Below are 26,302 nucleotides of genomic sequence, written 5' to 3'. Positions count from 1 at the left end.
GCCCCACACCCATGCACAAGACAGCCATTTTCTAGAGATAAAGGACTTTTTTTTTTTTTTTTTGCCATTTCCTGGCCAGCAGACCTGCAAGTGTCACCGAACTGGAAGAGACTTTGGTCCCTTTGTGACGCTGTTGGATGCTGCCCATCATGGGCTCAAGGCGGATACAAGTCAGCCGCTTCAGCAACAGATATGGACACACACAGCTCTGGGCATGACCTAATTAATTAGAAAGGATTAGGTCTAGATTTAACAAGGCAAGATTAAAAGGGCATCTGCTTACTGGGATGATGGGGTAACAGGAAGGCCAGGCAGGTTGTGGGGGACCTGGACCCTAACTCCGGTGTACAATTTAAGCCAGACTTGTTTGGAAACAGCTCCCAGATCTTTCAAGCCTCCTCAGTAAACCAGAGACTCAGGTTTACAACCTTATTCTTTATTATTATTTCTTAACATTTCATAAAACTAAATCTCCATTTAATTCTCATTTTAGCCAAAAATATTTTGAACTAGCTCTGTAATGCCAACAGGAGAAAAAAAAATAATACCAATCCACCAACAAAAAGAAGAATAAAACACAACTGGTGCGGTCAAGAGTCTCTCGAGTGGGACAGGATTCAGCTGGAAACTCAACAGCAGCTGAGAAAACAAAATAAGGGGGGGGGGGGGGGAGAAGAGAAAATAAATACCCCCATCTCTGAGAGCTCTCAAGCTGCAAGGGGAAAACAGGAGGCCAGTTCCTACCCCCATGGCTGGGATGTTCCGGCTCTGGAGGAGACCAGCTCTTTGCACCTTCCTCAGCCCCCAGTAAAGTGCCAGGCCCACAAGATAATGGTTACAAAGGGAATGGTGGGGAGGGGTGTGTGTGTTAGATCAGAGACCCCACCCCCCCCCCCCAAAAAGAGGGAAGGCAAGGAAAGAACATTGCAGGTCAAAACAGGTCCGACTCCAGGTCCGAACACCCAACTGGGGTCTGAAAATGCTCAAAAGGTGAATCCCAAGAAATCGCAGGCACCTTGGTGCAACCAGGATACGAAAGCCAATGATTTTTGGGAAGATGACTGACGGAAGTTTGAAGAAGCCAAGAGCACTCGCTCCCCCCCAACATGTGGACCCCCGTGTCTGAAGGGAGCCGAAACACGCCTCAAAACTCAACTGTGGGTGGAAAACGAGTGGAAAGCTGGAAAGCTTTAGGTGTTGACCGGGAAAAGGGGGAGAGAAGCTCCTTGCAGCAGGAGCCAAAGTGAAAAACACTTCTGAGGCGGCTCCATCGCTGTCCCAAACCAAACCGGCTTTGGATTGGCACGGCGGCGAGATCCTGGGGCGGAGCTGGCAGGAGGTTGGGGTGAGCAAGCAGGTACAAGACGACAAGTGCAGCATTGGATCCCAAAAACGGGATCCGAGGGATTGAGGGGAGGCAGGGGCTGGGGGGAAAAGAGCGTGGCTGTGTGCAAGGCCAGATCCGGCATAGGAAGAGGTGACCGGCAGGGAGGGCGAGGGAGTTGCCGGTCAGGCGCAAATTTTGATGCGGGTGCCCTTGGCCAAAATGCGAAAAAAAGGGAAGATGCGCTCGTGGAAGGAGGCATTGAAGGTGTGGATGTGGGTCATGCTTTCGGCATTGTAGAAACAGAGCTGACCCCGCTCGTAGTCCAGGTAGACGCCAAAGCGTCGGGGCCGTTCGCTGGGCGACAGGGCCGTCTGCTCCGTGGCCGTCAACGCCTGGTATTTCTTCCCGTTGGTGCCCACGCACCAAATTTCTCGTTTCTGGTGAGGACCCGTTGTCTTCTCTTTGCGACGAGCTGTTTCACGGGCTGCGCCCACCGCCCAACCTCGTCGGCCTCCCACCTCTACCTCCCAGTAATGACGGCCGGTGGTGAAGCCCTGGGAACCCAACACACAATAATCCGAATCGAAACGTTTGGGGTTGTCCGGTAGATCCTGGCGTCGTTCGCCCAGTTTGACGCTGCGTCGGTCCAGGGAGAGGCTCAGGCGAGGGTGGGCTGTGTCGGGGTCCAGGGTCACGTCAGCTGGAAGGGAGACGGGGACGTTGAGGGGTCGCTGGTCACCCCTATCTCCCCGTAGATCCCAATCCCAAGATTTTTTTCCCCCTTCTCTTAGCTCCCATCCCCAAATCCTCACCCCCATGCGTACCTGCAGCACCAGTGGCTACCGTGACTGATAGCCCGCACCGTGGGTCTGTACTGGTTTTGGCTGGGATAGAATTAAGCCTCTTTAACCCCCCCAGTTTCTTTTTACTCCTCTAATCCCCCAATTTCTTTTAACTCTGGGCTAAGTCCCATCCCAGCCTCACACAGAGCTGTCAAAGACTCTGGATCCAGCTCTGCTTTGGGGATGGGAAGAGGAGACAGCCATGTTAGGGGGACAATCAAGATCAAAGGATGGGGCAAAGCGTGGAGAGGAAGGAGAGAAGAGGCCAGTGTTGAGGGAACTGGCAGAAAAAGGGGGTGGAAATGTGGGGAGGCAGAGCTGGAGCGGGGGGAACCCCAACAAGGCTGGGGAAGGACCAGCGTCTGTTCCCCAGGAGCTCCCTGAGAAGCCGCATCATCCCCTTGGGCAGAGGAGCAAGGTCTCGCTCACCTTGAGGGACTTTACTGAAGACTTTCTCCATCTTCCTCATCACCACGTCCTGCAGAAAGTAGTTGCGATATTTTTTCCCCACGTCCACTGGCACCATCTCGGGCTCCTGGAATTTGATGTTCTCGCATCTGCCAGGGGAGGGGGGGGGACGGGACAAAAAAAAAAAAAGCGGGGATTTGGTGTGTGTCTACCTGCCCCCTGAGCACAACAGGAGAAACTGGATGCCCTGCACACAGTCAAAAAACCCAGAGCAGGGCAGAGATCGGCTGAACCGGTTACGCTGGCACAGCCAGCAGTCCCCACCCTGTCTCGGCCACAGGAAGCGGCCGAATTTCGGGCAGGGATGGAACTGCATCCACCCAGCACTGGGGACAGCTGGACCATGTTCCAACACAGCCCCATTACCTGCCGGCAAGCAGCTGGGGGCTGATTTAGAAGAGCAGCTGTTTGCCTGATTTAAAGATGGGGGGGGCAGGAACCAAAATAAACCATCCCTCCAGACTTACCAGCAGGCTCCTGCTTCCCCAGGGCATGAGGTCTGCACAGGCACACCCAGCTCCGCTCCCAAAAAGCGGCTGCCAGGTGCTGTGAGGGACTCCGAGATCTCTTCCCAGCCTTTCTCCTCTCCCGCAGGTCCCCAGTCATCCCCCAGAATCCCATTTCTACCCCGCTGGGACATCAGCCAGGAGTTCCCACCATCACATTTGTTTTGACACCAGACATAACCGAGCTTTCCCTCGCTTTACCCAACCCCGGCCTGGAAAAGAGCCCACCACCACACGAGGTTTAAAACAAAAGCTCATGGGTTTTTTTTTTCCCCCCCACAAAAGCTATTTACAGCCAGAAGATGCCAACGGAAAGTCACTGACCTGATAAAAGTGCCTTTGATGTCCTGCAAAAGGAGGCAGTGGGGTGGGAAGTGGGGAGAAAGAGAAAGAAAAGATTAGGGAGGACTGAGGCCAATCCCACCATGGCTCACACTAAATCCTCTTAGCAGCCACAGCTCAGCACCGAGCCGAGCTGCAATGAGCCAACCACCCCAACAGACAGGATGAGTCCTATCCCATGGTCAGGTGATGGGAATATCCCACAGAGACATATCCCATGGATTCACCCCTTGGTAGAGGCTTTTCCCATTAATACAGGCACCCTAATAAGCCCCAAATCTCTTGGCGCATCCCGTTTTTCCCCTCTGTGGTCCCACAGACACTACGGGATCCCTGACCAGAGGGACGGGGAAGGATCTAGCCATCCGGTAAGGACACTCTCCCGTGAGGAAGACCCTTTTAGAAGCAAGGTTTGCTCCCCTCTTGGCAGCTCTGCTTAATTCTCACCCGCTAACATTATCTCCTCACCATAAAGCAGGGCCAGAGTTCCTACAGCTGCCAGCACAGAGCTGAGCGAGGGTTCATGGTCCAGAGATCAACTACGTGAATCATCCGAGTTTACAGCTCTTTGGGAAGGTTCAAAAACATCTAAGAGAGGCCTCGCCCGGCACAGCAGCAGGGATCCTCCTGGAATCCCTGATCGCGACTCTCCCCTTTTCCCGAAAAAAACCCAAACCAAAAAACCTTAAGCAGTTGCAGCCCATCCTGCTTGCTCTTGTCCTCCGCCTCGGCGATGAGCCGGCTGAGGGCAGCGCTCTGCTCTTCCAGCTGGCTGATGTTGCTGCTCTGACGGGCCAGCAAGCTCTCATAGCGTTCCTCCAGCTGGTGTAAGAGCAGGACCTGTTCCCCGATGAGGAACTGGTGCAGCAGCTCAAAGTCCGACTCAAATTCCTTGATTTCCAGCTTCATCTTGTCCTGCAGAGCGGGAAAGAGGGAGAAAAGGCATCCTTAGCTCAAGTAGCAGACCCAAAGGACATCAATTTGTTCTCTCTCCCAGGCTACCAATTCCCACAATGCATTCAGGCACAAACTGCCCCCCTAATTAAGCTCTAATTCAGCAGGGAAACAACTTCCAGCCCTTGCGATCCCAACGACTGCAGCAAAAGGACCGCAACACCTCTGTGAGAGCTCGTATCTGCAAGGCAGAGGCGGGGGGGAAAGCTTCCCTGCTCATCCCCCTCACCGGACTTCAGGCCAGGAAATCCTCCCAGCGCTGGCGTTTCAGCGTCCTCCTTAGCTGAGGGCTGATTATTTTTTGGCAGGGTGAAAAGTGGAAGGCAAGAGACATGGGAAATGAATAAGTTTGGAAAGGAATCATGTGCAGGATCATCCACTGCACCAGGAGCAGCTGGCGCTTACCCTCAGCTCCGTGATCTTCTCCTCCTCATTGGATTTCTGCTTCAGGACCGCATCCAGCTTCTTCTTCAGCGGCTCCAGGTGGCTCTGGAGTTTGTTCTGAGAGAAAGAAATGCATCTCAAGCATCCTTGGCTCAGGCAATCCCCTCCTTCCTCTCCTCTTTTGGTCCCTATCTCCATGGCAGGGCTGAGAACAAAACCTCCCACCCAGATTTCAGACCACTTTCTGTAAGCGCTCGTTCTGGGAGTTAGTTTTAATTAGAAAGCCAAAACCCCTGCCCCACTCGGATCGGGGAACATCCGCAAACGCCAGATCCACAGTCACCAAGTGCGGACTATTCGATGTGTGGCTCGAGCCATCGCACAGGCATCCCGCTGGGTTGGGATCAGGACCCAGAGAGGGATCTGTGCTCCTAAAGTCAGTACAAACCTAGGGCAGGCTTAGACCATCTTTTCAGGCTGCGCCTTTCAGTAGCAGCGTGGTCCTAGATCAGCTTAAGCCAGTGATGAAACCGCTACCTGCTTTATCAGTCGTGATTCCCTGTGCTGAATAAGCTTTGGCATTTCCCAAAAAATCAACCACTTATGACTTGCCGCCCTCCCAGGATGCTCCCTCTGCCCTTCACAAACAGCTCTGCCTTTTAGAAATTTAATTTTTCTGCCTCCTCAAGTATTTGCAGCATCTTTCCTACAGCAAAGGAAAGGGGAAAACTGAGATGACCCAAGAGCAAACAGCACTGTCAGCCACGCTCCAACACCCACCACAAAACAGCCTGACGCAGGGACAATACACCCCATCGCTGTCCTTCCCCCCACCCCAAACCACCTCCATCTCCCCAAGCCTCCTCCTGGCTACCAAACACCCACCAAAACCTCAAGGGGCTCAAAGGGTGCCAACTCCGACGGGAGCTGCCAATATATCGCCACGGCCAGAGCTCCGGAGAGCTTCCAGCGAGGGAGGATGAGGTGAGATGCGACCACGTGCGGCAGCAGCTCCTCCAAGACACCTTTGGATATTAAATGAACCAAAAAACACACTCCTTTCTTCCAGAAGACCCCAAAAAGCAAGACGTGACCTCGCAGAGAAACTGAAGCCACAAGAGATGAGGTAAGCAGCAGCCTGAAGGGCCCAGCGAGCATCAACCCCGCCGTGCTTGGTTTCAGGGTTCCAGGTCTCACCCAAGCGGGAAGCAACGCCTTCGAGACAGGAAAGCTGCCCCGTTAAAACCCCTAACGAAGAGTCTCTGCTGCTGGGGATTCAGGGTCAGGCTCTGAAGACCCTCAGGCAGGTACCGCCTGGGCTGAGCGAGCTGGAGAGCCGCCTGGAAAGGGCTTTGTAAGGCATGGACCCACCACAACGTGGGTGCTCATTTCAACCAGCCGCAGCCCGGAGGGGTTTCACCCAAAACCAGCCCAGCGGGACCAGCTGAGCTCCTCGACAGGATAATTTCTCCCCAGTCCAGCTAGCTTTGCCTTCATTACTGTTACTGCCTGGTCCCCAAACCTCCCTCTCTGTGGTTAACCAGACCCTCCCCATCCAAATCCAACCCAGCCACCAGCTTTGTGGCTTCCTGGCCTCCTGCACCCCAACCCACGCAGCCCGTTCGTCCCCAACCCCCCTCTGCTCGCCAAACCAGCCCAGCAAGACCCACCCGTATGCCGCCTCCAACCACCCAACGCCGTCTGCCTGCTGCCAGCGTGACCCAGCCTGCGCCGTCAGCTCCTACTGGCACCGACAGCTGTCTTCCCCCCCTAAAAAAAAACCCAACAACCCCAAACCACCCCGTTATCCTGACCCCGAAACCTTCGTACCTTGTAATCCTGCACGACCTCCTCGAGAGGAACGACGCTGTGATGCTTGTGGCTCCGCGACTCCCTGCACACCACGCAGATGGCTTGTTCGTCCACCTCGCAGAAAAGCTTGAGGGGTTCCTGGTGCTTCTCACACAAGTTTGGTGGTCCCTGACCCCCCACTGCTACCAGGACCCCCGGGACCCCCACCGCAGCTCCCGAAACTGAGGGACCGGCAGCAGGTGGCGCAAGGCGCTGGGGGTGCGGGTGCAGCTGTCGGATGATTTGCACCATGTTGGCCAGCTGAAGGTTGGGTCGGAAATTCCTCTGGAAAAAGGTTTTTCGGCATTGCGGGCAGGTGAAGGTCTGGAGGCGTCGAGGCCGCGTGGCCAGGACAGGGGGAGGAGGTGTCTGTACCTCTTCTTCCTCCTCTTCCACCTCCTCCTCTTCCTCCACGTCTTCTTCCTCCATCACATCCTCGTCATAGTCCTCGTCCCCAAAGTAAAGCTCTCCCCCAACCCCACCGTCCCACATGTCCTCCTCCACGGGATCTTCCCACAGGTCGGTGTCGTCTTCTTCCTCACTCCACATGTCGTCTTCCTCCTCCTCTGCACCGCCGTCCTCCTCCTCCTCCTCCTGCTCCACATCCAGCTCGTCCTCATCCAGCTCATCCTCCTCATCCTCCAGATCCTCTTCCAGCACGTCACCCATCCCCACCTCTCCACCGCCCACCGCCGCGGCCCCTGAGGCCACCTCGTACTCGGCTTCACCACCCCATAGCTGCGAGATGCAGACACGGCAGAAATTGTGCCCGCAACCGATGGAAACGGGGTCCACGAAATAGTCCAAGCAGATGGCGCAAATGGCTTCCTCCTGCAGCGTCTCCACCGGGTTCAGCCGCCCGCTGGAGCCCCCCGAAGGGACCCCATCGCCTATAACCGCTGTGGCTGCCATGGAGGAGGAAGCCGAGAGATTCTCCTCTTCCTCACGGGGCCCTGAGCTCCCTGTCAACCCCCGGCTACTCCCTACGTGGGGGTGGGCACCAGCTCCAACCCAGAAGGGTGGCCGGTCCCCACCCAGATGCCACCAAAGCTTTGGGGTGTCGCTTCCTCTTCCCCCACACCCCGCCTCCACCTCCAGGGCCGGGCACTGCTCTACTCCCACCCCTGTCCCCCCAAAACCGGGGACTGGCCCCGTTCCTGCCCCCACCAACCGGGCCTGACCCCGCTCCCCACCCCACGACACCCCAAGGCCCAACCGGGCTCCGGTGGAGGCCTCACTCCTCCTCCTTAACGCCACCCCCCAAACCACCCTCCCCCGCCAACCGGGGCCTGCTCTAGGCCTCACCGCTCCCCACACAACGTTCCCCCGCCGCCGGGCCCGGCCTCGGCCTCAGCCCAAACGGGCCCGCAGGTGCCGCCCCGGTTAGGCCGCTGCCCCGTTGCTCGCCGACCCCGGCCCCGAAGACGGGGAAGACGCTCTATCCCTTCTCCCGCCCCCGCCGCCGCTGCCTCTCTATGGTGAGGTGCTCCGCCAACAGACGGGAAACGCCGCGGCGCTTCCGCTTTCCGGTCTCTTGCGGTAAAGCCCCGCCCCTTTCAGTGGCACCTGACCGGAAGTGGCGCGCTAGGCGCCGGCGGAGCGGTTGCTACGGTAGCGGGCAGGTGGTAAACGGGCCGGGAGGAGCTTTGGCGGCCTCCTCCCGTTGCCGCGGGAACCGAGGCTCCCCGTTGTCCGTGCAATCAGCGCGGAGGAAGGCGGCGACAGAGGCCACGGTGGCCCCGTAGTCTCTGTGGTCGCGGCGGGCTTGTCTACCCTTCCAACTCTTTGCTTTGGGAGGTCTGGGGTGGGGGGGAGGAGGCCGAGCCGGCGTTGTAGGGGCGGGGCCTCCGGGGAGGGGGGCGTGGCTGCTTGGGGCGCCAGCTGAGGGGCGGGCGAGCGCTCCCCCTGTAGCCCGGCTAGCTCAGTCGGTAGAGCATGAGACTCTTAATCTCAGGGTCGTGGGTTCGAGCCCCACGTTGGGCGCCCTTAAATCTTTTTTTTTTTTTAACCATCCCTGCTCCTTCCCCGTGTCTCTTTTTCCTCCCCCACCAGACTCTTCCCTCCGCCGGAGCCGCGGAGCCCCCGGCGAGACCCCGATCCTCGGTGCCTGCCGCACCGGAGGGGCCTGTACGGTCGTAGCTCCGCGGGGAAAACGCTTTTATACCGTGTTTCTGTAGTGTAGTGGTTATCACGTTCGCCTCACACGCGAAAGGTCCCCGGTTCGAAACCGGGCAGAAACACCTTTTTTTTTTTTTTTTTTTTTTTTTATCAACTCCTTTTTTGCTTTTCCCCACCCTCACACAAGCACTTTTAGCTCTTACAAACTCCTTGGCCCCCGCTCGGTAACACACGGGTAATCCCCCCCGCCCCCGGCTCCTCGGGGAGCGGCTCTTTCCCGGGGCCGTGCGGGCTCCTGGTACCGGCTCCCGGTACCGTTAACGGCCACGATCGCTGCGAGACCCGGCTCCGCTCCCGGGGGCGGTAGGGCCCGTTGTGACCGGGGGGGGGGAGGGGGGGGGGGAATGGATTATCAGCAGCCCGGCTAGCTCAGTCGGTAGAGCATGAGACTCTTAATCTCAGGGTCGTGGGTTCGAGCCCCACGTTGGGCGTATAACTTTTCTATCCCCCCATGGGGCACAAAACTACATCCCTCCCACCAAAACCCACTCGGGAAAGCGGCTGAACCGCAACAATTCGTGGTTTTATTAAAAGCAAAGGGTTGGATTTTGCTGAAGGAAGGAAAAGATCTGGAACCAGTCGCTGTGACAAGAACTGCCCTTCCATCATTTTTCCTTTATTTAGGTTTGGATCACAGCCCTTCTTCCATTGTTTTTCCTTTAAGTTTGGATCACAGCCCTTTTCCCCTCATTTGCCCTTTATCTAAGTATTCCAAGTGCAATTCCCGTCACAAAGGGAATCGGGCCCCCCTCGCAGCCCATTTCTTATTCACTTTTCAAAGCAGAAAGAACTGCAGTGAGAATTCCCCTCGCTGCCACTTTTTTCCCCTCTACATTCATTTCCTTAGGTGGTTTTTTTTTTGCTTCGTCTTCCTCTCAGGTTTTTAGAGGTATACTTTTTTTTTTAACTCGTAATTTAGAGAAGTCCTAAGGCAGAAGAGCTCACATTGATGCACAAAGTCAATGCCTGAGGAGAGCAAGAGCTGCAGCATTGTAGCAGCTGCACAGATGATATAAAAAACCTGCTATTCTGCAGAGACCCCAAAGAGCTTGTGACAAATGGAAAAGGACATTTTATATTATTTTAGCCTTCATGAAAAGGACTTGCTGTGACCTTATGGTTAATTCATCCATAGGTACTGACCAGTACCATGTATAATAATCACAGGTACCACACCGGGTGTCAAAATTATGGCTGCAGCAGAGGGGAAAAAAGGAGATCGACATCTTCTCAGCTGAATTAGAGGTTTTCAAATCACCTTGAATTAGTGGTAATGAGCCACGGGGTCACAGAGGTGGCCCAGGTGATATCAGAAGTGGTGGAGGATGGCAGGGAAGCTGCTGGAAAGAGGTCAAGTTTGCTCATCTTAAAAAGAGAGGAGGAGGGAGATAAGTGGTGAATTTAGACTGGTCAGCATAGCTTAATTTCCTGCAATGTACTGGAAAAAATAGCTAAACCGTTCATCACCTAAAAAATAACCGACGTGGCTTTGCAGTATGTCGGGTTCCTTCCCTTGCAGGGAGGAGAAAAATGGAGATTTTAAATCTGGATGGACCAGGATTTTGAAACTCTTGTACAGCAAACAAGGGGACTGTGGACTTGCCGACAATTGAATGCTGAGCATTGAAACCTGGGGTCCAGCTGTGAGGCTTTGCCGAGGGTTGGGCTGTGCATAAGCCTGTTGTGAGCCTGGTGCTAATTAATATTTCACCAAGGCTTTGGCTGAAAGAGGTGGGATTGTTGGATTTGCGGGTTGGAGGCACAGGGGAGGATGCTGAAGGTTGGGATCAGCGCTTGCATCAGTGGGCAACAGCACGTGGGCAGGCATGAGACAAACATTTATCTGTTACTGGAGAATAGAGATCCCATCCCTGAACACGTAGGCAGGAGTATTTCTGGCATGGGAGAAGCTTTTCCCCCAGGTGGAAAATTGCCTATTGCTGGAGTGTGACAAGAGCATCTCGACCAAAACCCTTTCGGGATGGGTCCAATCCTGATGCCAGACCTCAGAGCAGGGAATGACCACGGTGACCCTCTGCACACGCCCTGACTTATCTCGCTGACGAGATCTGAAGCACTTCTCTTTTTTTTTTTTTTTTTTGGTGCTGCATGATTCATTTCCTCTGTCGAGTCACTTCTCACAGTTGCACGGAGTTGCAGGCGTCCTGCGTGGCCAGAGCTGCAGCTGCAGAGGTGGCCAAGAAGAAAGCAAAGCTTAGATTACTCATTTGCAATTAAACCAGCGACTCCTTAGCTTGGGCACATACAGAGGAAGGAGAGAGGTATGTGACGATGCACAAATATATTGCAGGGCTCTAACCTGATCTAGCTGATCAGCCCCAGCTGAAGGAAGATTAAAATAGACACTGAGCTAAATCAGCCTGGGCAGGATTTGACCTGGAGATCCCTCAGACCGGGTTTGTTCCCGGTCCTGGCAGTTACATGGGAACATCCTGTCCTCCTGTGGGCTGGGATCACCTCCTAAATGAGCAGCGAGGGTGCTGAGCTCTGCCATATGGAATATGCAGCAGCACTGAGCTTGGGTATTGCCGATCAACCCCACAGCTCTTCCTCCAGCTGGGCTCAAAAACACCTGGGAAAAAGATGGAGGAAAGGGTTTTTGTGTTTCCCCCCCCCCTATAATTTTGTGTTTTGGCTGCACAGAGATGCTGGCAAGGGGCAGGGAGAGAGCAGAGGCATCCATAAGCTGTTCTTGCTGCTGAATGCTCCCCACTGTCAACTCATTATTTGAGACTCGGAGGTCATGGGTCAGCATGAGGAACTTCTCCCTCTTCTCTTTAGCAGCAAACTTTTGAAGACCTTGAAACACTTTGTGGAGTGACTCAGGTTTCAGAGGGGTGTTGCAAAACTGTGTTTCACGCAGGAAACAGCCTGAAATTCCCCTTTCTCCGCCCCTCTTTCATTTTACATCCTTTACAAGGCTGCACTTTCCAGACAAGACCTCCCAGTTCAGATAGCAAAGGCTAATCAAGAAGAAAATTCCCAGCTGCTGCCAAAAGAAAAAAAATATTTAAAAAAAAATTCAATGAAGTGAAAGTAATCGTGTCATTCGTCTTCAGCCATGGCCGAGTGCAACCCACTGGAGAGTCTGCAGAAAGAAGCATCTTGCTCCATCTGCCTGGATTATTTCAGTGACCCCGTGTCCATCAACTGCGGACACAGCTTCTGCCGGGACTGCATCACGCGATGCTCAGGAAAATCCGACCAGAGGTTCGCCTGCCCCCAATGCCGAGGAATTGCCCAGAAAAGAAAATTTAGACCAAACCGTGAGCTGAGGAACCTGGCGGAGATCGCCAAGAAGCTGAGCATGCAGGCAGGGTATGTGGCTGGAGCAGGCAATGTGTGCCCAAAACATCAGGAACCGCTCAAGCTCTTCTGCCAGGAGGACCGGACGGCCATCTGCGTGGTGTGCGACCGCTCCCACGCTCACCGCGCTCACACCGTTGCCCCCATCGAAGAAGCCGCCCAGGAGTGCAAAGTAAGAAATCACAGTGCGGTGCTTCGCTCTGATGGTTTGGTTTGGTTGGTTTTTTTTGGCTCACCGGAGGCTGAGGACTTGTAGCAAGGGGCTTCTCCACCTTCCCAAGGATATGGGGAAAGAAAACCCTGTAAGATTTCCCAAGATTTGGGATGTAGCAGGTTGGGCTGAGCTGGTAGGTCATCTAGTTGGGGTTGCTTTGCATCGCTGCCTTGGCTCCAGACCTGCCTGGATTTGATGCAGCCATCCTGATCTGTAGGCACCCAGACGCATGGTGAGGGGCACAGCTTGGCTTGGGGGTATGTGGGGGGGCAGGCAGAGACTTCAGGGTGCTGGATGAAACCCAACCCACCAGCAAAACCCACTCTTAGGGTCACCCTCAGACAGCATGAATTGATTAAAGCCTTATTTTCACTGCGACCTCCAAAGCAGGATTTCAATTTAAACTTCTCAAGGTGACCTTATCAGCTTGGATCCCTTTACAAAAAGCCACTGCTTTATTTGCTGGCACCCTCTCTGGGGACCGCAAAGGAAGTTGAGGCCGGTAGCTCATAGAAAATACCCGAATTAGCAGAGCTGAACCCCACCTTCACTCACTCGTGCACAGGCAGGGCTCTTGCTGCTAATTTTTGTGCATGAATTGGGTTGGAAATCCCAGATGAGTTGTCCTTTCCGCTGTAAATCTCTCCCTGAAGGAATTCCTTTCTGAGCATTTATCTCAGGATAACTGCGACGACACTGGGAGGCATTTTTAATTCCCTTGAGGGAGGATGGGGTCAGGAGGAGGAGGAGGAGTTAGTGCTTGTGGGGAAGAAGCTTGCTGACATTTCATCCTGCCCACAGGGGAAGAAATGACTGGGAATGGGGAGGTGAAAGGTGACATTAGTCACACTGTGAGCATGAAACAAGATATGGGCAGGGGGGAAGAAGAAGTGAGGGGCAGGAGGGAGAAAATAAGCTGATAAAAAATAAGAGGGGGTCAGGGTGGGATGCGTGTGCTGCAAACATCCATCAGCGTTTGTCATGGGAGGGTCTTTTAGATGTTAAAAACCAGGCATTTCTAAGGTGCAATTTATCTCCTCCTAAAAACAAACTCTGGGGACACTATTCATAATCATTATTTGTTGGTCTGCAGAAGGAGCTGAAGGTGACAACTTTGGGCAGAAACACTGATTCTGCAGATGATAGGAAGTTGCAGCAATTTGGGGGACCTGATTAAGGGTTAAAAAAAAAATTGATGTTATGCTCACAAGGGGATAAAATGAGCCAACCAAAGCTGAACAGATTATGGTGAATGCAGACGATAACTGGCCACAAATACACTGGGAGAAAGAACCGGCAAAGACCAGAACAGGGGTGTAAATGAGGCTGCAATATTAAATACTGCCTTCATTTGACTCTTCATTCACAAAATGCTTCATAGAAAAGGTCTGGGGTGAAGAGGGGCAACAGAATAAAGAATATTTAAATATTCCCAAGTTGTGTATCCCTCTCACCAACAACTTGCAGATTTATATTATTTTTTTTATGCCCAGGAGCAAATCCAAAGCAAGCTGAAGAGCCTCAAGGATGAAAGAGAAAGGCTCCAAGGACTAAAACTGACTGAGGAGAAGAGAAGCCGAAAGTATCTGGTAGGCACTTGCTGCTGCTGTATGCACAGAGGGATCTTCTGCTGGTCTGATGTGCAGGTTCAAAGATGTCCGATTGGCACCCAAATTTGCAGTGAGGAGGAAAACACCTCCAGCTGCTCCACCCAGATGGGTCCATCTCTCTTTCACTTGCTCCATCTTGGCAAGGCACCCATGAATGAAACGCAGATGTTTCTCGAGGGGAAATCGGCAGCCACAAAATGCTAGTGGGGAGCGAGGTGGTTTCTGAAGAGTTGTAGGGAGGTGCTTGCAGCTTAGCTGAGCCATGTTTTGGGCACGTGGGTCCTCCCGGGCAGATTTGCATGAGGGGGTCGGTGTGATGGTGCTTCATACCTCACCACAGGTGGCTGCACCCCAGGAGCTGCTTTCTGCCACCCAGCCCTGGAGATGGGTCAGCCAAATCAAGCATGAGGTCCATGGGGGTGCTTGTGTCCAACTCGGACCCCAATGGGGCATTTCTGCTGCTGCACAGCTCTCTGGGTCCTCGTGAGGGTGGTGGCTCTCGTGGCAGCTTGGGGCATCCAGATGCAGACATCGCCAGATGTTTCCATCACCTCCCAGCCCTGTTTTGGGCTATCAGAGGTTGGGGGATGGATTTGTAGCTCTGAGGAAGTGAGAGATGGTGATTTCTTCAAAAGCAGAAGCAGAAAGCATAGCAGATGTTTCACTGCAGCTTCATGAGAGCAGGCAGGCTGCCGGGGTGAAGGTGAGCAGAGACAGGCAATGGCTTTCCTGCTAAATAAAGCGGGGGTAGAAGGAAAACACCATGAACTTGCTGCTGGTTGCTTGTGCTGCAGTCCCTGGGCCGGATTTGGTCCTGTCCCATCCAGAGTTTTGGGGGATTGCATGTGCCAGGGACCACTTCCAACAGCCTCCACAGGATCTCACCACATCAAATCCTCCTCTCACCCCAGTGTCCTCAAACACTATCCCAGCAGGGTTTGTCCCATCAAACACTCAAAGATGCCTGCATGCAACACCTGGTCTTCTCCAGGCCATGGGAAAAGCATGAAGCAACACTGCCTGCATGTTTCTCAAGCTGAAAAATAAGACCAACCCCTTAAAAAGGCCAGGTGTATTTTGTGACTCCACAGGGCATCGCACAAAGCTCAAAGGGGACCCAGAACCACATGCTATGGACTTAGACTGGCCTCAGGGCCAAAGACCAGTCCTTGCTCCTGTTTTATTTAACCAGGTTTTGCAGGTCTCAGATTTCTTCTGTTCTCATCCCTCCCCGTCCCTTCCTTGCAGCAGCAGACAAGAGCCGAGAGGTGGAAAATCACGTCAGCGTTTAAGCAGCTGCACCAGTTCCAGAACGAGCAAGAGCGTCTCCTCTTGATGTGGCTGGAGGACACGGAGAAGCAGATAGTGCAGACCCAGACAGAGAACGACAGGAAGATCTCCATGGAGATCTCCCACCTGGGCAACCTCATTCAGGAGCTGGAAAGGATAAGCCCACAGCCAGAGAATAAATCCCTGCAGGTGAGAGCGAGGAGCCGGGTGATGGAGTTTGCAACACTCCAAATGTGCTGTTGAGGTGGTGCTCAATTCTTCCTCTCCCCAGTTGCTTTGCCTTGACATTTTGAGTAGTTTATTTAGATGCTTATTGCATGAAGAAGCCATACCATACATTATATATCAATATCAATGAGCTACACTAGGTCATATCCAACCCATGAAGAGGAGGATCCCAGAATTGGCATCTTGGAAGTATCCACCAACTCTTTCCCTCCCAAGCCCAGGCAAAGCAAGGGATATTGATGCACATCTTGCATGACTGTGGCAAGAGCTAATAAATGAATCCTGGCTTAAGTCCAGGGTGAGGCTACTCAGCAGAGGACCACACTTTCCCTCCCCAAGAGACCATGCCAGGCAGGACACAAGCAGAAGCAGCATTTGGAAGTGGATATGATATTCTACCAGCTGTGTTTGAGCATTTCTTCTAGCCAGGGAGCAGACTGAAGGGACTAAATGGGCCACTGGATGAGTACAAGAGGTCCCTGATTTTGCTCTGTCCTGGCAAAAGAAGATCTAAAACAAGCAAAGCACACTTGCAAACAACAGCTGAGGGAGATAAGAGATATAAAGGGGCCTGAAGATTGCTCAAAATTTAATGCCCATCTTCTCTCTCCTTTAGGATGCCAGGAATGCCTTGACCAGGTATGTGGCTCTCCCTTTCCAGAGGGGACGGTCTTCCCCAGCACAATGTCAAGAAGCAGACATGAGCAGGGGAGCAGGAAGAGTTTATCCTCTCTACCAGAGTCCCCAGCACTCAGGGTGAGGAAGAAGCTGGGGAGGAGATGGCCCTGGGTTGAGATCACATCCCCACCAGCAGGAGGAAACCAATATCCACCATTGAGGAGGTCCAGAGTGAGCGTGTGTCCTCCACAGGGGCATTGGGACCACTAATATGCCCAGCAATGTCTCAACTGACTCAACTTGATGCCTGGGGAGAAATAAGCTTACCTGGCAGCTTTTCTAAGCAGGGTTTCTACATAGCTCATTCAGCAAGGAAAGAATGCAAAAGTCTTCTCCTTCCAGGTGTGAAGCAAGGACCTTCCAGCAACTGACAGAGAAGTTCCCTAGAGTGGAAAAGAGACTCAAGGATTTATCTCAGAAAAACATTATTCTGAAGGAAGCCCTGAGAAAATTCAAAGGTACAAAGGAAGGGGAAAATCTAAACACACTTTTGCAGCTGGAAAGGAGTGGACACTAGCCAATTACCAGCATAAAGCCCCAGCTAAGGAATACTAATGAGGAGTTACTCAATAATCCTCCTATCTGGGGCTGGAGCTGGAAGAGGGAGGGTAACTGCATCCCCAGGTGTATTTGCAGATGTGTCTGAATGCTTGAGTGATGTGAAGGACTAGAGCAAGCCCCTCCCTTCAGCTATATGAAGGAAATTAATCAAATTCTTGATTCCAGTCCTATTTAAACCAAACAGGCTGTAGGTGACGTCTAGCCATCCATGAGGCAGGCAGCGTGAAAAGTCAATGTATTGCAAATGGATGGTGGTGCATACACACATAAACCCTGAATGAGCTATTTTGAGACTGTTCTCCATGTTCAGATAACTGTCCCATTCCCTTCTCTCATCTCCAATTAGTAATTGGTGCAGTCAACTCTGAATTAAGGAAATAGCCACATAAAGCTGGTCATATTGGGTTTGAAGGTCCATCTATCCACAAGCTGGACTTGTTCACTTGGTGATTTTGCTTGTTTTGCAAGGAGAAAAGTGCACCTCCTCATATTTATCCATTTCTACTACACTCCCTCTCCCTCATCAACAAACTAACAGCAATTCTCTCCTCCTCTCTCATTCCAGAGAGTCTCCCAGTTGAACTGGATGTGCAATGGGGTAAGTCACACAAGACTGGAGGTATACTGGGGTAAAAAGGGGACCCAAATGAAAAAAAGACAGCAAAAGCAGGGAATTCACACTTTTCTGGTGGGTTGGTGAGATGAATTTCTATTCCCTTTGATCAGAATTAGAAATAGTACAAATCATTAGAGCCTTTAAATAGATCTGCATGGAAGATTTAATGGAGAAAGCCTTTACCAAACAGCTTCGGTCAGGCCAAGATTTCATCCCTGGAAAAAACAAGAGGATGCAGATGGAGAGAAATATCCATCGTCTTCCCTCTGACATGCTGTTTTCCTTCTCTCATGGTTTCTTTCCCATCAGCAAACGTGACTCTGGATCCAGACACAGCAAACCCCCACCTCATCCTCTCCGAGGACCGGAGGAGCGTAAGGTGGGATGAAACACCCCAGAATTTGCCTAACAGTCCCCAGAGATTTGATACCTACTGCTCTGTGTTGGGTTGTGAAGGCTTCACAGTGGGGAGGCACTACTGGGAAGTGCAGCTGGGGAGCCGGGGATTTTGGGCTGTGGGAGTGGCCAGAGACTCGGCGTGGAGAAAGGGTTGGATTAACCTCGACCCTTCCCAGGGGATTTGGGCTGTTGGCATCTGTGGGGACAGGTTTCAAGCTTTCACCTCCTTCGAAACTGTTCAGCCTCTGAATGGGAGGCCAAGGACTATCCGTGTCTCTCTGGATTATGAGAAGGGACACGTGGCTTTCTTCGATGCTGATAACGAGACCTTGGCTTTTGCTTTTCCTCCAACTTCTTTCAATGGAGAGAAAATCCTGCCTTTCTTCTGGGTTTGGGAGTCCAAGATCCAACTGGTTCCCTGAAACAGTATGGGCAGCAAGATGGACATTACATGCGCTGGACAAGCCTTTGGTTTGATCCAGGAAACCACACTATATTTCAGGACTCTATGGATGGTAAAGAATAAAGTGGAGCAAATGAGTCCCAGTGTCCACTTTGAATCTTGTTGTCATGGGGCTTTCAAGAGCAGCAGGTTGAGAAGGGATTGTCTTGGGCAGACCTCTGGATTTTTTAACATTTGGGTACTCTCAAAGATTTTGCTAGGGAATATCACCCTGGGATGAGCAGGAAAATGAAGCCTATAATTTGTGCAACAGCCCCTGGGACGAGCAGGAAAATGAAGCCTATAATTTGTGCAACAGCCCCTGGGACAGAGCTTTAATCCCTTCTACTCTTCTCCCATCCTTTCCAATTTTTCCTTTCCTTGACATTCAACAATGACATTCCTGCAGGGCTGAAGAAGCTGGCTCTGGTTCCTGGTTTAGTTACTAGAAAGGAAAAGAGGATACCAGATATTAAGTGCAATATCTGCTATTTTCCCACCAAGACCTCTCATGAGGCAAAGCCCGCACAGTATTGACAAGAACATATGTCTTTTAAGGCTTTGGTGTTGAACCCCATGGATTTCAGCTGCCTTTCTTAGAGCTGTGGGGTGGGAGAAATCAGAGGTTAGAGGGGTAAAGATGAACAGAAAGATCTTGAACTCTGCCTTTCTGCAATTTATATATATACATTTGGGTCAGGAAGCTTAGTAAGCAGTTTTAGATGCATTTTAATATGCAAAATGACTATATTAAGGTGTCTTTCTATATTTCAAGGGCTGTTTTCTCTTTCTTGTTAGAGAGAAACTGGGAAAATGGTGCTGTGCCACCAGCAGCATGGCAAACCCTGGTGGCTTTGTTGCCCTCTCATGACCTTTTTCTTGTAAAGCTCAAATGAAAGCACTTAACAAAGCCTTTCTTGCTTCATCACAGCTGTGATGGGAGGGAAGAGCAATGACTTGTTCTGCTTATGTTTCTGAAAACCACCTGGACTGGAAACCAGTTGAATGGCAATGGCAAATGAGTGATGCTGGAAAGACAGGACAACAACAATCTTTGAAAGTAAAGGCATTTAAAGAGCAGGAAAAGGAAGGAAAAGCATCAATCCAGGCTCTCAGCTATGTCACCGCAGATCAGAGAAGCTTGCTGGGACCTTGCAAGGTCTTGGAGGCACCGGCAATCTCCAGGGATGCATGAGCATCTTTGATCCATAGCATTCTCTGCAGGGTGTTAGTTTGATGTCCCACCTTACCCAAAGGGCAAAGCTGATGTCCCAGGGGTCAGCAGCAGCAGAAATTTCTTCTGGAGTGAATTGCACATTTGAACCCTTAGGATCACCCAAGAGTCCTCCCAAAGAGCTCTATAGATGCTGTCCTGAAGGGTGCTGAGGTCCTCCCCAAGCCCTGGCCAGGTCCCGTCACTCCTGATATCTCAGAATGATTTTCAGCCAGTGGTGCTGTCCCACCCCAGCTGTACCACAACCTCTCTTAGGTGCTAAGTAGGATGTGAAACTCCTGTTCTAGCTGCTATTGAGTCACCAAATCCATAGGTCTCCACTCATTCAAAGGACAGGCTTCGGAGACTGAAAAAACCAGTGCCTTTGGGAAAGGGTAAAAATGGGATGGGCACCTCCCATTCTCTTCCTCCCCACCTAACTGCTACTTCCCAGCATTGGCAGAGCAATATAAATAAATATATTGCCTAAAGCCCTCCTAGAAAGGGGCTGGATCTCAGTTTAACCAATGGCTTAGAATCAGGAAGAGAAATCTGTCTCCTTCCTGATCATTTGAAAGTGAAACAAGCTTGGTCACTTTCCATGGCAGCCAGGAGGTCTGTGGAGAGCCTCCAGGATGAAGCCTCCTGCTCCATCTGCCTGGAACTTTTCCAGGACCCCGTGTCCATCCACTGTGGGCACAGCTTTTGCCGGGTGTGCATCACTCAGAACTGGAAAGGACTAACCACCAACTTCTCCTGCCCCCGGTGCAGGGAGATGGTGCCCCGGGAGAGCATCCGACCCAACTGGGAGTTGGCCAACATCATCGAAATAGCCAAGAGCTTGAACCTGCAACCAGTCAGAGAGGTGGAAGAAAGGGAGAACTTGTGCAAGGAGCATCAGGAAGCCCTGAAGCTCTTCTGTGAAGATGAGGAAAGGCTGATCTGCGTGGTGTGTGACAAGTCCAAGGTGCACTGTAACCATTCTGTGGTTCCTGTGGATGAGGCTGCCAAGGAGTACAAGGTGAGGGGTTTTCGGGCATGTTGATGCACCAAGGGCCAGAAGTTCCTGGTGTTGCTGCTCTTGATGGGTGCAGATACGTGTCTAGCCTTTGGGCTGTGGGATAAACCACCTGTGGACTCACCCATCCTTGGCTCTTGATTCCAAGTATTGAGGTGGCATTACCTGCCCTGAGGAAGAGGTGGACATAGGAGCACCGCGCTCTTGGGGACCAAGGGATCATCTCCCCCAGGGTTCAGCCATGAGCAGAGGCTTAGGGAAGAGTAAGAAACAGATGCATGTGATTTCTTACCACCACAATCTCCATGTAACCTTTTAACCTCACAATTTGCAATGCCAGGGGTTTACTGAGCCTCATGAGGGTTTGTTTATCCAGCAGCTATAAATGGCACTCTCCTCCAGGATGCGGGTCCCTTATCAAGATCAGGTATGCTGAAGATCAGTAGGAAAAAAAGAAAGAGATCCTCAGCCCTTCTCCCACCCCACAGCTCCCTGAAATCTCCTTGACCTTGGTTTTAAAAAAAAAAAAAAAAAGAAAAAAGAAGGGGGAGGTTAACAGCCTCAAAACAGTCACAGTTGTCACAAAACTTTTGCAACACTTACTTCAAGAGCAGTCAAGAGTTCCCCATTGTTTCTGCTGAGCATGGCAGATTATGCCAAAATCCATGAGATTGCAACCATGACTGAATTTCCAAAGAAATTGACTTCACCCCCCCAAGCCTGATCTTTATCCTCCGCTCCTTATTTGTTTGGTTTTTTTTTTAATTCTAAAAGCTTTACACCAATTACTAGCATCTGACCTAAGACTAAGCTAAGAACCCCCCCCCCACTTTTCAAATGAAGGTGTTGTTTCTCCCAGCTAAATGACCCTGCTCACAGCAAAATGCCATCCTCCAGAGATCAAAACTTTCTTACATCATCAGCAGATGCAGGTGCCAGACCCATCTGTCTCCTGCTGCTGTGGACCAGCTGGCATTAGATGTGAAAGCTCTTCAGCTGGCCTGCTTGCAATCTGGAATGAGCCTGCTCGAATTTTGCACTGAGTTATTTTTTCGCCTGGCTTCACACCTCACAAGGTACTTTCCAGCAACAATGCCTCTGCAGGCAGCTCAGGCCAACCTGATATCAGTTTCCTTTTGCAATAGAGAAGCTGGAAAGACCCAGAATTGAGTTTCAAGCCAGCTGTGGACCAGGAAGCACTGTTGGCGTTGCAATAGCAAAGAGTCTACTTCTGATGGCAGACAATGATGCCATGAAACAAGGGACTTATTTCTTTCCTCTCAGGAAAGAATTCGGACCCAACTGCAGCTTCTGAAATTAGAGCACGAGGCGCTTCAATCTTCCGTGAAGGCTAGAGGAGACAGAGTCCAGGACTACACTGTAGGTACCCATCAGTTTTCCTTGGCAGAGGGTGGGGGAAGAAAGGAGAAACATCTCCTCTTCCTCTCTGCCATAGGTGGGTGATGCTCAAGGGGTGTGGGGAAGGTAGAGTGGGTTTGTATCTTTCCCAAATGCATCTTTTTGGTGGATCCCACTAATGCATGACACCCCGTTGACTCTTGATGGTCTTGTCCCACTTTCTACTTTCCTTTACCTGCTTCGGCTTGCCCTTGGCAGAAGAGGATAGAAGCTGAAAAGCAGAAGATTGTGACCGAATATGAGCAGCTGCACAAGTTCCTGGAGGAGCAGGAGTCCTTTCTGCTGGCTCAGCTGGAGAAGATGGACATGGAGATAATGAATGCACATAAAGAAATCCTCACCAGGCTTTTGGAGGAGACCACGAGCCTGGGCACTCTGATCAAGGAGGTGGAGAAGATATGCCAACAGCCAGACTGTGAACTCCTGAAGGTGAGACCCCAGGCATCCCAAACTTGCTGTGAAGGCACTGGCTGAGCACCAGCTTGGTCTCTAGCTCTTGATTTTATACCTCAACATGCTAAGGGAGGGACTTCATTACAGCAGGACCCTGGTACTCCAAGGGGAGGTATTGCAGGTCACTAAATCTCTTTTTCTCTCTCATCTAGGACATCAAAACCACCTTGAGCAGGTACGTGGTCCCTCTCCTATCAAAATTTCACCACAATAGTGCAACTTTGTGGCAGGATACTGGGAGAAATAATGTAGGGACAGGTTGGCCCTCCTGCAGTATAGCCTTTGGACTTGACTGAGGACACTGGGGTTTGGAAGGAGGGCTCTTCCTCTCTACTTAATTAATGATAAATTCAGACAAGTACTGGCACTGATGGCTTAGTCACCTGCACAAGCTGAACTAGGAGGACAGGGTTCCATTTCTGAAGAGCACAGGTTCCTATACTCTCAAAGTGAATATCTGGTGGGGCCATATGGGGGAAGAGTCTTAAGCCATTGTTGGGGAAATAGCTCAGCATAACAAAAATGAGCATCATCCTGGAACAAGTTGTCAGGGGGCAGCAAGGGCTGGTGGCTCCCTATGGAGCTGCACACAACCATACAGGGAACAGAGATGTCCCCAGCCATAGCCCCATCCCACGTGCCTGACCAAGGAGAGCCAAGCAGGGCTGGGAAGAACAGCCGGGGGTAGACCAGAGCAACAGGCAGGTCCATGGGCAAAAGGCAGGCCGGGGGGCAAGCCAAGGCGGCAGCCCATGGGGTGGATCAGCAGGGCCCATGGCCATGCATGGATACTCCTCTGAAGCAGCTTGCAAAAGGGCTAAATGCTTCAGAGCTGAGCTTCAATAGAGCCCCTGGACCATGGGTGGGGGTATGGAGTCCCAGGTGGGTCTGCTCAGGGTTGTTAATTCCCGTTAGGGCCCTGACACAACCACCTCTTCCTTTCACAGCTGATGCAGATCAATAAACATCTACAAGAGTGATGTGTGATGATGTGTAATTTGCTGCCTAAGATGTGTGATGTGGTGCAGACCCATTCATCTTCCCTCTGCTAATTCTCCCCACTGACTACTGATAAAACACTGAGTAGCAAACTACAACCAGGCATAAATACATCCTCTTTCCTTCCAGATGCAAGAGGGAAATGTGGTCGCAGTCACTCAATATTTCCTCTGAGCTGGAAGAGAAATTCTGTGATTTCACAGAGAAAACCAAAGATGTCAAGGAGTCTATGGAGAAATTTCAAGGTACAGTGTGCAGGTCCGGAAAGGAAAATGTGATCGTGCTTCTTGGTGGGGAGGGATGGAGTGAAGCCATGCGAAAGAAATACATCCTGGTTGTTGAATGAGGGATTTTTTTTTCAAGATTGAATAATGAGATTGGAAATAAGCAGCGAGTGTTAGTCTGATTTTACCTGGCTGCCGCTGTTGTTGCCTGTTGCATTGAGTCCCATGTATTTCACATTAAGTATGTGGAGATAGTGTCTTGCTGCTGTCCCGTGCTCCTCATCACAGACACACTCCAATGCATCATTGTATTCATTTTCTTTGCAGCAGCCCCTCTGTGTGTGGGTGAATTTCATATGTATAGTCCTGTTTTTCTTCTCTCCCTCCTCAAGTTTCTCTACATTCCCCCAAGATTGTTCCTGACTCTGGATTTTTGCAGAAATCCAGAATCAGACCAATTTATCTTTCTGCCTCTCACATTTTTCTCTTTCTCTTTCCTCTAGGCATACTGGAGTTCAAACTTCCTTTATTGAGTAAGTGAACCGAACATGTGCCCAACCAATCCAGCATATTAAATAAAAAAATACAGTAAAACAAGCTCCGCTGGCCCCAATGATTAACTAAACTCCTCTGCTGCCTCCTTTCCTCCTTGTCCCATACTGGCCCCACCATGAGGCAACGCCTGGAGGGGTCCCAACCGGATCGGATGGATGGGAAAGGAGAGAAAAAGACCCTCAAAATCTGCTACAATGAGCCTGACTCTCTCTCCACCTCCAGCACAGGTGACACTGGACCCGAACACGGCCAAAGCCAAGCTTTACCTCTCAGAAGACTGCAAGATTGTGCGGTGGGGAAGGTATGAGCAAAAGCTACCCTCCAACCCCGAGAGGTTCAAATTCCATCCCTGCGTGCTGGGCTCGAGGGGCTTCACGTCGGGTTGGCACTGTTGGGAGGTGGAGATCAGCAGAGAAGGCATGTGGGCCATTGGGGTGGCCAAGGAATCAGTGCCGAGGGAGACAGATTTACCCCTGGTGCCCGAAGAGGACATATGGGCGCTGTGTCACATCAGCAGTGGGTACAAGGCTCTGACCCATCCCACTGTCACCCCCTTGACCCTACACAGTGTCCCCCAGCGGATACGAATCTGCTTGGACTGTCAGGAAGGGAGGGTGGTGTTTTTTGATGCTGTGAGCAAGGCACGGATCTTTGCTTTTCGGCAGGCTTCTTTCAAAGGGGAGGCGGTCTACCCATGGTTCCTGGTGAGGGGGAGTGCTTGCTTCAAACTTCTTTAAACTTTTTTCCTGTCCTGGTTTTGGCTGGGATAGAGTTAATTTTCTTCTTAGTAGCTGGTACAGTGTGTTCTGGATTTAGTGTGAGAATAATGTTGGTAACACACTGATGTTTTAGTTGTTGCTAAGTAGTGCGTATCCTAAGTCAAGGATTTTTCAGTTACCCATGCTCTGCCAGCAAGCAGGTGTACAAGAAGCTGGGAGGGACCGTGGCCAGGACAGCTGACCCGAACTAGCCAAAGGGACATTCTTACCATAGAACGTTATGCTCAGTATATAACCTGGGGGGAGTTGGTCAGGAGGGGTGGATCACTGCTCGGGCATTGGTCAGCGGGTGGTGAGTAATTGCGCTGTGCATCACTTGTCTTTTCTTGGGTTTTCTTTTTTTTTTTTTTTTAAATTATCTTCCTTTTAATTACTATTATTATATTTTATTGTTATTATTGTTAGTATTTTATTTTACTTCAGCCATTAAATCGTTCTTATCTCAATGCACGAGTTACTTTTGGTTTTTGATTCTCGTCTCCATCCCATTGAGAGGTGGGGAGTGAGTGAGTGGCTGCATGGTGCCTAGTTGCTGGCTGGGCTTAAACCATGACATTTCCCAAGGCACAGGGAAAAAAAAAAAAAAACAACACCCCATCCACTCACTCCTGGGAAACAAACAAGGGGCTGGGTTTTGTCCCAATTCCACCATGAGCGTCTGCAGCTCCAGGTGTTACAACAGTCAGAACTGGGAATGAGCACAGAAACAGGACTGCTCCTTTTGGCATTGGTTCGATGTGATCCCTGATGCACTGGGCTTTAGTCAAGCCAGAGACTGGACCTTTTCCTTGAGGCTATACAACAGACACAGGGGTTCAGATGAAGGTCCATCAAGTCCTTGCCCTGTCCCCAAAAGTAGATGCCTAGGAAAGCAAATAAAAGCAGGGCAAGAATGACTATGGGCCCAGGACCTCCATTTAAGCAGCGTAAATGCGTAATTAAACAATTAAAAGCATATAATGACAGGCATGGAGAGATGTCATGTTTGGCTCTGTCCTCTCTCTAACCCCATTGGGTAGCTGCAGAAAGCGATTCGCTCCGTCTCCTTTCCAGGCTGGATAATCCCAATCTCTCCCCATCCATCCTGGGCTTCCGTTTGGCAGCCTGATGCTGTCTTCCTTGTACTGGGAAGGCCCAAACTGGTCCCCGTACACAGATACAGCCTCACATGTGCTGATGGAGGGGAACAATCCTTCCCCTCTCCACTCTTGCTAATGCAGCCCCATATGGGGTTGATATCTTTGGTGCATGGTCCCACTGCTGACCCATGGACTCATTAGGATGAGAGGAAATGGCCTCAAGTTGCACCAGGGGAGGTTTAGATTGGATATTAGAAAAAATTTCTTTACTGAGAGGGTTGTCAGGCATTGGAACAGGCAGCCCAGGGAAGTGGTGGAGTCACCATCCCTGGAGGTGTTCAAAAAA

General features: G+C 51.3%; 3 protein-coding genes and 3 non-coding genes across 9 annotated transcripts; 5 read left to right on the top strand and 1 right to left on the bottom strand.

Annotated features, from left to right (window-relative positions):
* Positions 1–420: 420 nt before the first annotated feature.
* TRIM41 (tripartite motif containing 41) lies at positions 421–7,777 on the bottom strand. The gene is made up of 6 exons (XM_069774039.1): positions 6,654–7,777; positions 4,845–4,940; positions 4,170–4,400; positions 3,468–3,490; positions 2,599–2,726; positions 421–2,027 (listed from the first exon to the last, which is right to left on the bottom strand). The coding sequence occupies exons 1-6, from the start codon at positions 7,584–7,586 to the stop codon at positions 1,510–1,512; spliced, it is 1,929 nt and encodes a 642-aa protein (XP_069630140.1). The 5' UTR covers positions 7,587–7,777; the 3' UTR covers positions 421–1,509.
* A 489-nt stretch (positions 7,778–8,266) lies between these two features.
* LOC104324525 (E3 ubiquitin-protein ligase TRIM7) lies at positions 8,267–18,316 on the top strand. 3 transcript variants are annotated; one of them, XM_069774095.1, is made up of 8 exons: positions 8,267–8,285; positions 11,933–12,351; positions 13,887–13,982; positions 15,252–15,482; positions 16,138–16,160; positions 16,542–16,657; positions 17,326–17,358; positions 17,686–18,316. In XM_069774095.1, the coding sequence occupies exons 2-8, from the start codon at positions 11,935–11,937 to the stop codon at positions 18,195–18,197; spliced, it is 1,428 nt and encodes a 475-aa protein (XP_069630196.1). In that variant the 5' UTR covers positions 8,267–8,285; positions 11,933–11,934; the 3' UTR covers positions 18,198–18,316. The 3 variants fall into 3 exon arrangements, with proteins under 3 accessions (XP_069630196.1, XP_069630195.1, XP_069630197.1); XM_069774094.1 differs by lacking the exon at positions 8,267–8,285 and adding an exon at positions 10,173–11,134; XM_069774096.1 differs by lacking the exon at positions 8,267–8,285 and having other exon boundaries at positions 11,163–12,351; positions 15,255–15,482.
* On the top strand, positions 8,585–8,657 carry TRNAK-CUU (transfer RNA lysine (anticodon CUU)). Its single transcript has one exon. It is a non-coding gene; the product is annotated as a tRNA-Lys (tRNA).
* Positions 8,842–8,914, top strand: TRNAV-CAC (transfer RNA valine (anticodon CAC)). The gene has a single exon. It is a non-coding gene; the product is annotated as a tRNA-Val (tRNA).
* Positions 9,211–9,283, top strand: TRNAK-CUU (transfer RNA lysine (anticodon CUU)). Its single transcript has one exon. It is a non-coding gene; the product is annotated as a tRNA-Lys (tRNA).
* A 183-nt stretch (positions 18,317–18,499) lies between the features above and the next one.
* On the top strand, positions 18,500–25,323 carry LOC104324526 (E3 ubiquitin-protein ligase TRIM39). 2 transcript variants are annotated; one of them, XM_069774092.1, is made up of 7 exons: positions 18,502–20,451; positions 21,733–21,828; positions 22,066–22,296; positions 22,473–22,495; positions 23,449–23,564; positions 24,047–24,076; positions 24,321–25,323. In XM_069774092.1, exons 1-7 carry the CDS (start codon positions 20,032–20,034, stop codon positions 24,833–24,835), a joined length of 1,431 nt encoding a protein of 476 aa, XP_069630193.1. In that variant the 5' UTR covers positions 18,502–20,031; the 3' UTR covers positions 24,836–25,323. The 2 variants fall into 2 exon arrangements, with proteins under 2 accessions (XP_069630194.1, XP_069630193.1); XM_069774093.1 differs by lacking the exon at positions 21,733–21,828 and having other exon boundaries at positions 18,500–20,451.
* The last annotated feature ends 979 nt before the right edge of the window (positions 25,324–26,302 follow it).

Source organism: Haliaeetus albicilla, chromosome 29, assembly GCF_947461875.1.
Source record: "Haliaeetus albicilla chromosome 29, bHalAlb1.1, whole genome shotgun sequence".
Taxonomy (NCBI): Eukaryota; Metazoa; Chordata; class Aves; order Accipitriformes; family Accipitridae; genus Haliaeetus; species Haliaeetus albicilla.
The sequence above is the reverse complement of the archived record's forward strand: the minus strand, read 5'-3'. Positions and strand labels throughout refer to the sequence as shown.

What these genes read in the sequence shown, in the direction of transcription:
- TRIM41 (XM_069774039.1), bottom strand. Translation starts at nt 7,586, where the DNA reads ATGGCAGCCACAGCGGTTATAGGCGATGGGGTCCCTTCGGGGGGCTCC. An exon ending in ATCAAAGGCACTTTTATCAG is followed by an intron (nt 2,727 to 3,467) that starts GTCAGTGACTTT and finishes CTCCCCTGGCAG; the next exon opens with ATGCGAGAACATCAAATTCC. An exon ending in CTTCAGTAAAGTCCCTCAAG is followed by an intron (nt 2,028 to 2,598) that starts GTGAGCGAGACC and finishes TCTCCCTTCCAG; the next exon opens with CTGACGTGACCCTGGACCCC.
- LOC104324525 (XM_069774095.1), top strand. Translation starts at nt 11,935, where the DNA reads ATGGCCGAGTGCAACCCACTGGAGAGTCTGCAGAAAGAAGCATCTTGC. An exon ending in AGAGAAGCCGAAAGTATCTG is followed by an intron (nt 13,983 to 15,251) that starts GTAGGCACTTGC and finishes CCTTCCTTGCAG; the next exon opens with CAGCAGACAAGAGCCGAGAG. An exon ending in GCCAGGAATGCCTTGACCAG is followed by an intron (nt 16,161 to 16,541) that starts GTATGTGGCTCT and finishes TTCTCCTTCCAG; the next exon opens with GTGTGAAGCAAGGACCTTCC.
- LOC104324526 (XM_069774092.1), top strand. Translation starts at nt 20,032, where the DNA reads ATGGCAGCCAGGAGGTCTGTGGAGAGCCTCCAGGATGAAGCCTCCTGC. An exon ending in ACAGAGTCCAGGACTACACT is followed by an intron (nt 21,829 to 22,065) that starts GTAGGTACCCAT and finishes TGCCCTTGGCAG; the next exon opens with AAGAGGATAGAAGCTGAAAA. An exon ending in CAGACTGTGAACTCCTGAAG is followed by an intron (nt 22,297 to 22,472) that starts GTGAGACCCCAG and finishes TCTCTCATCTAG; the next exon opens with GACATCAAAACCACCTTGAG.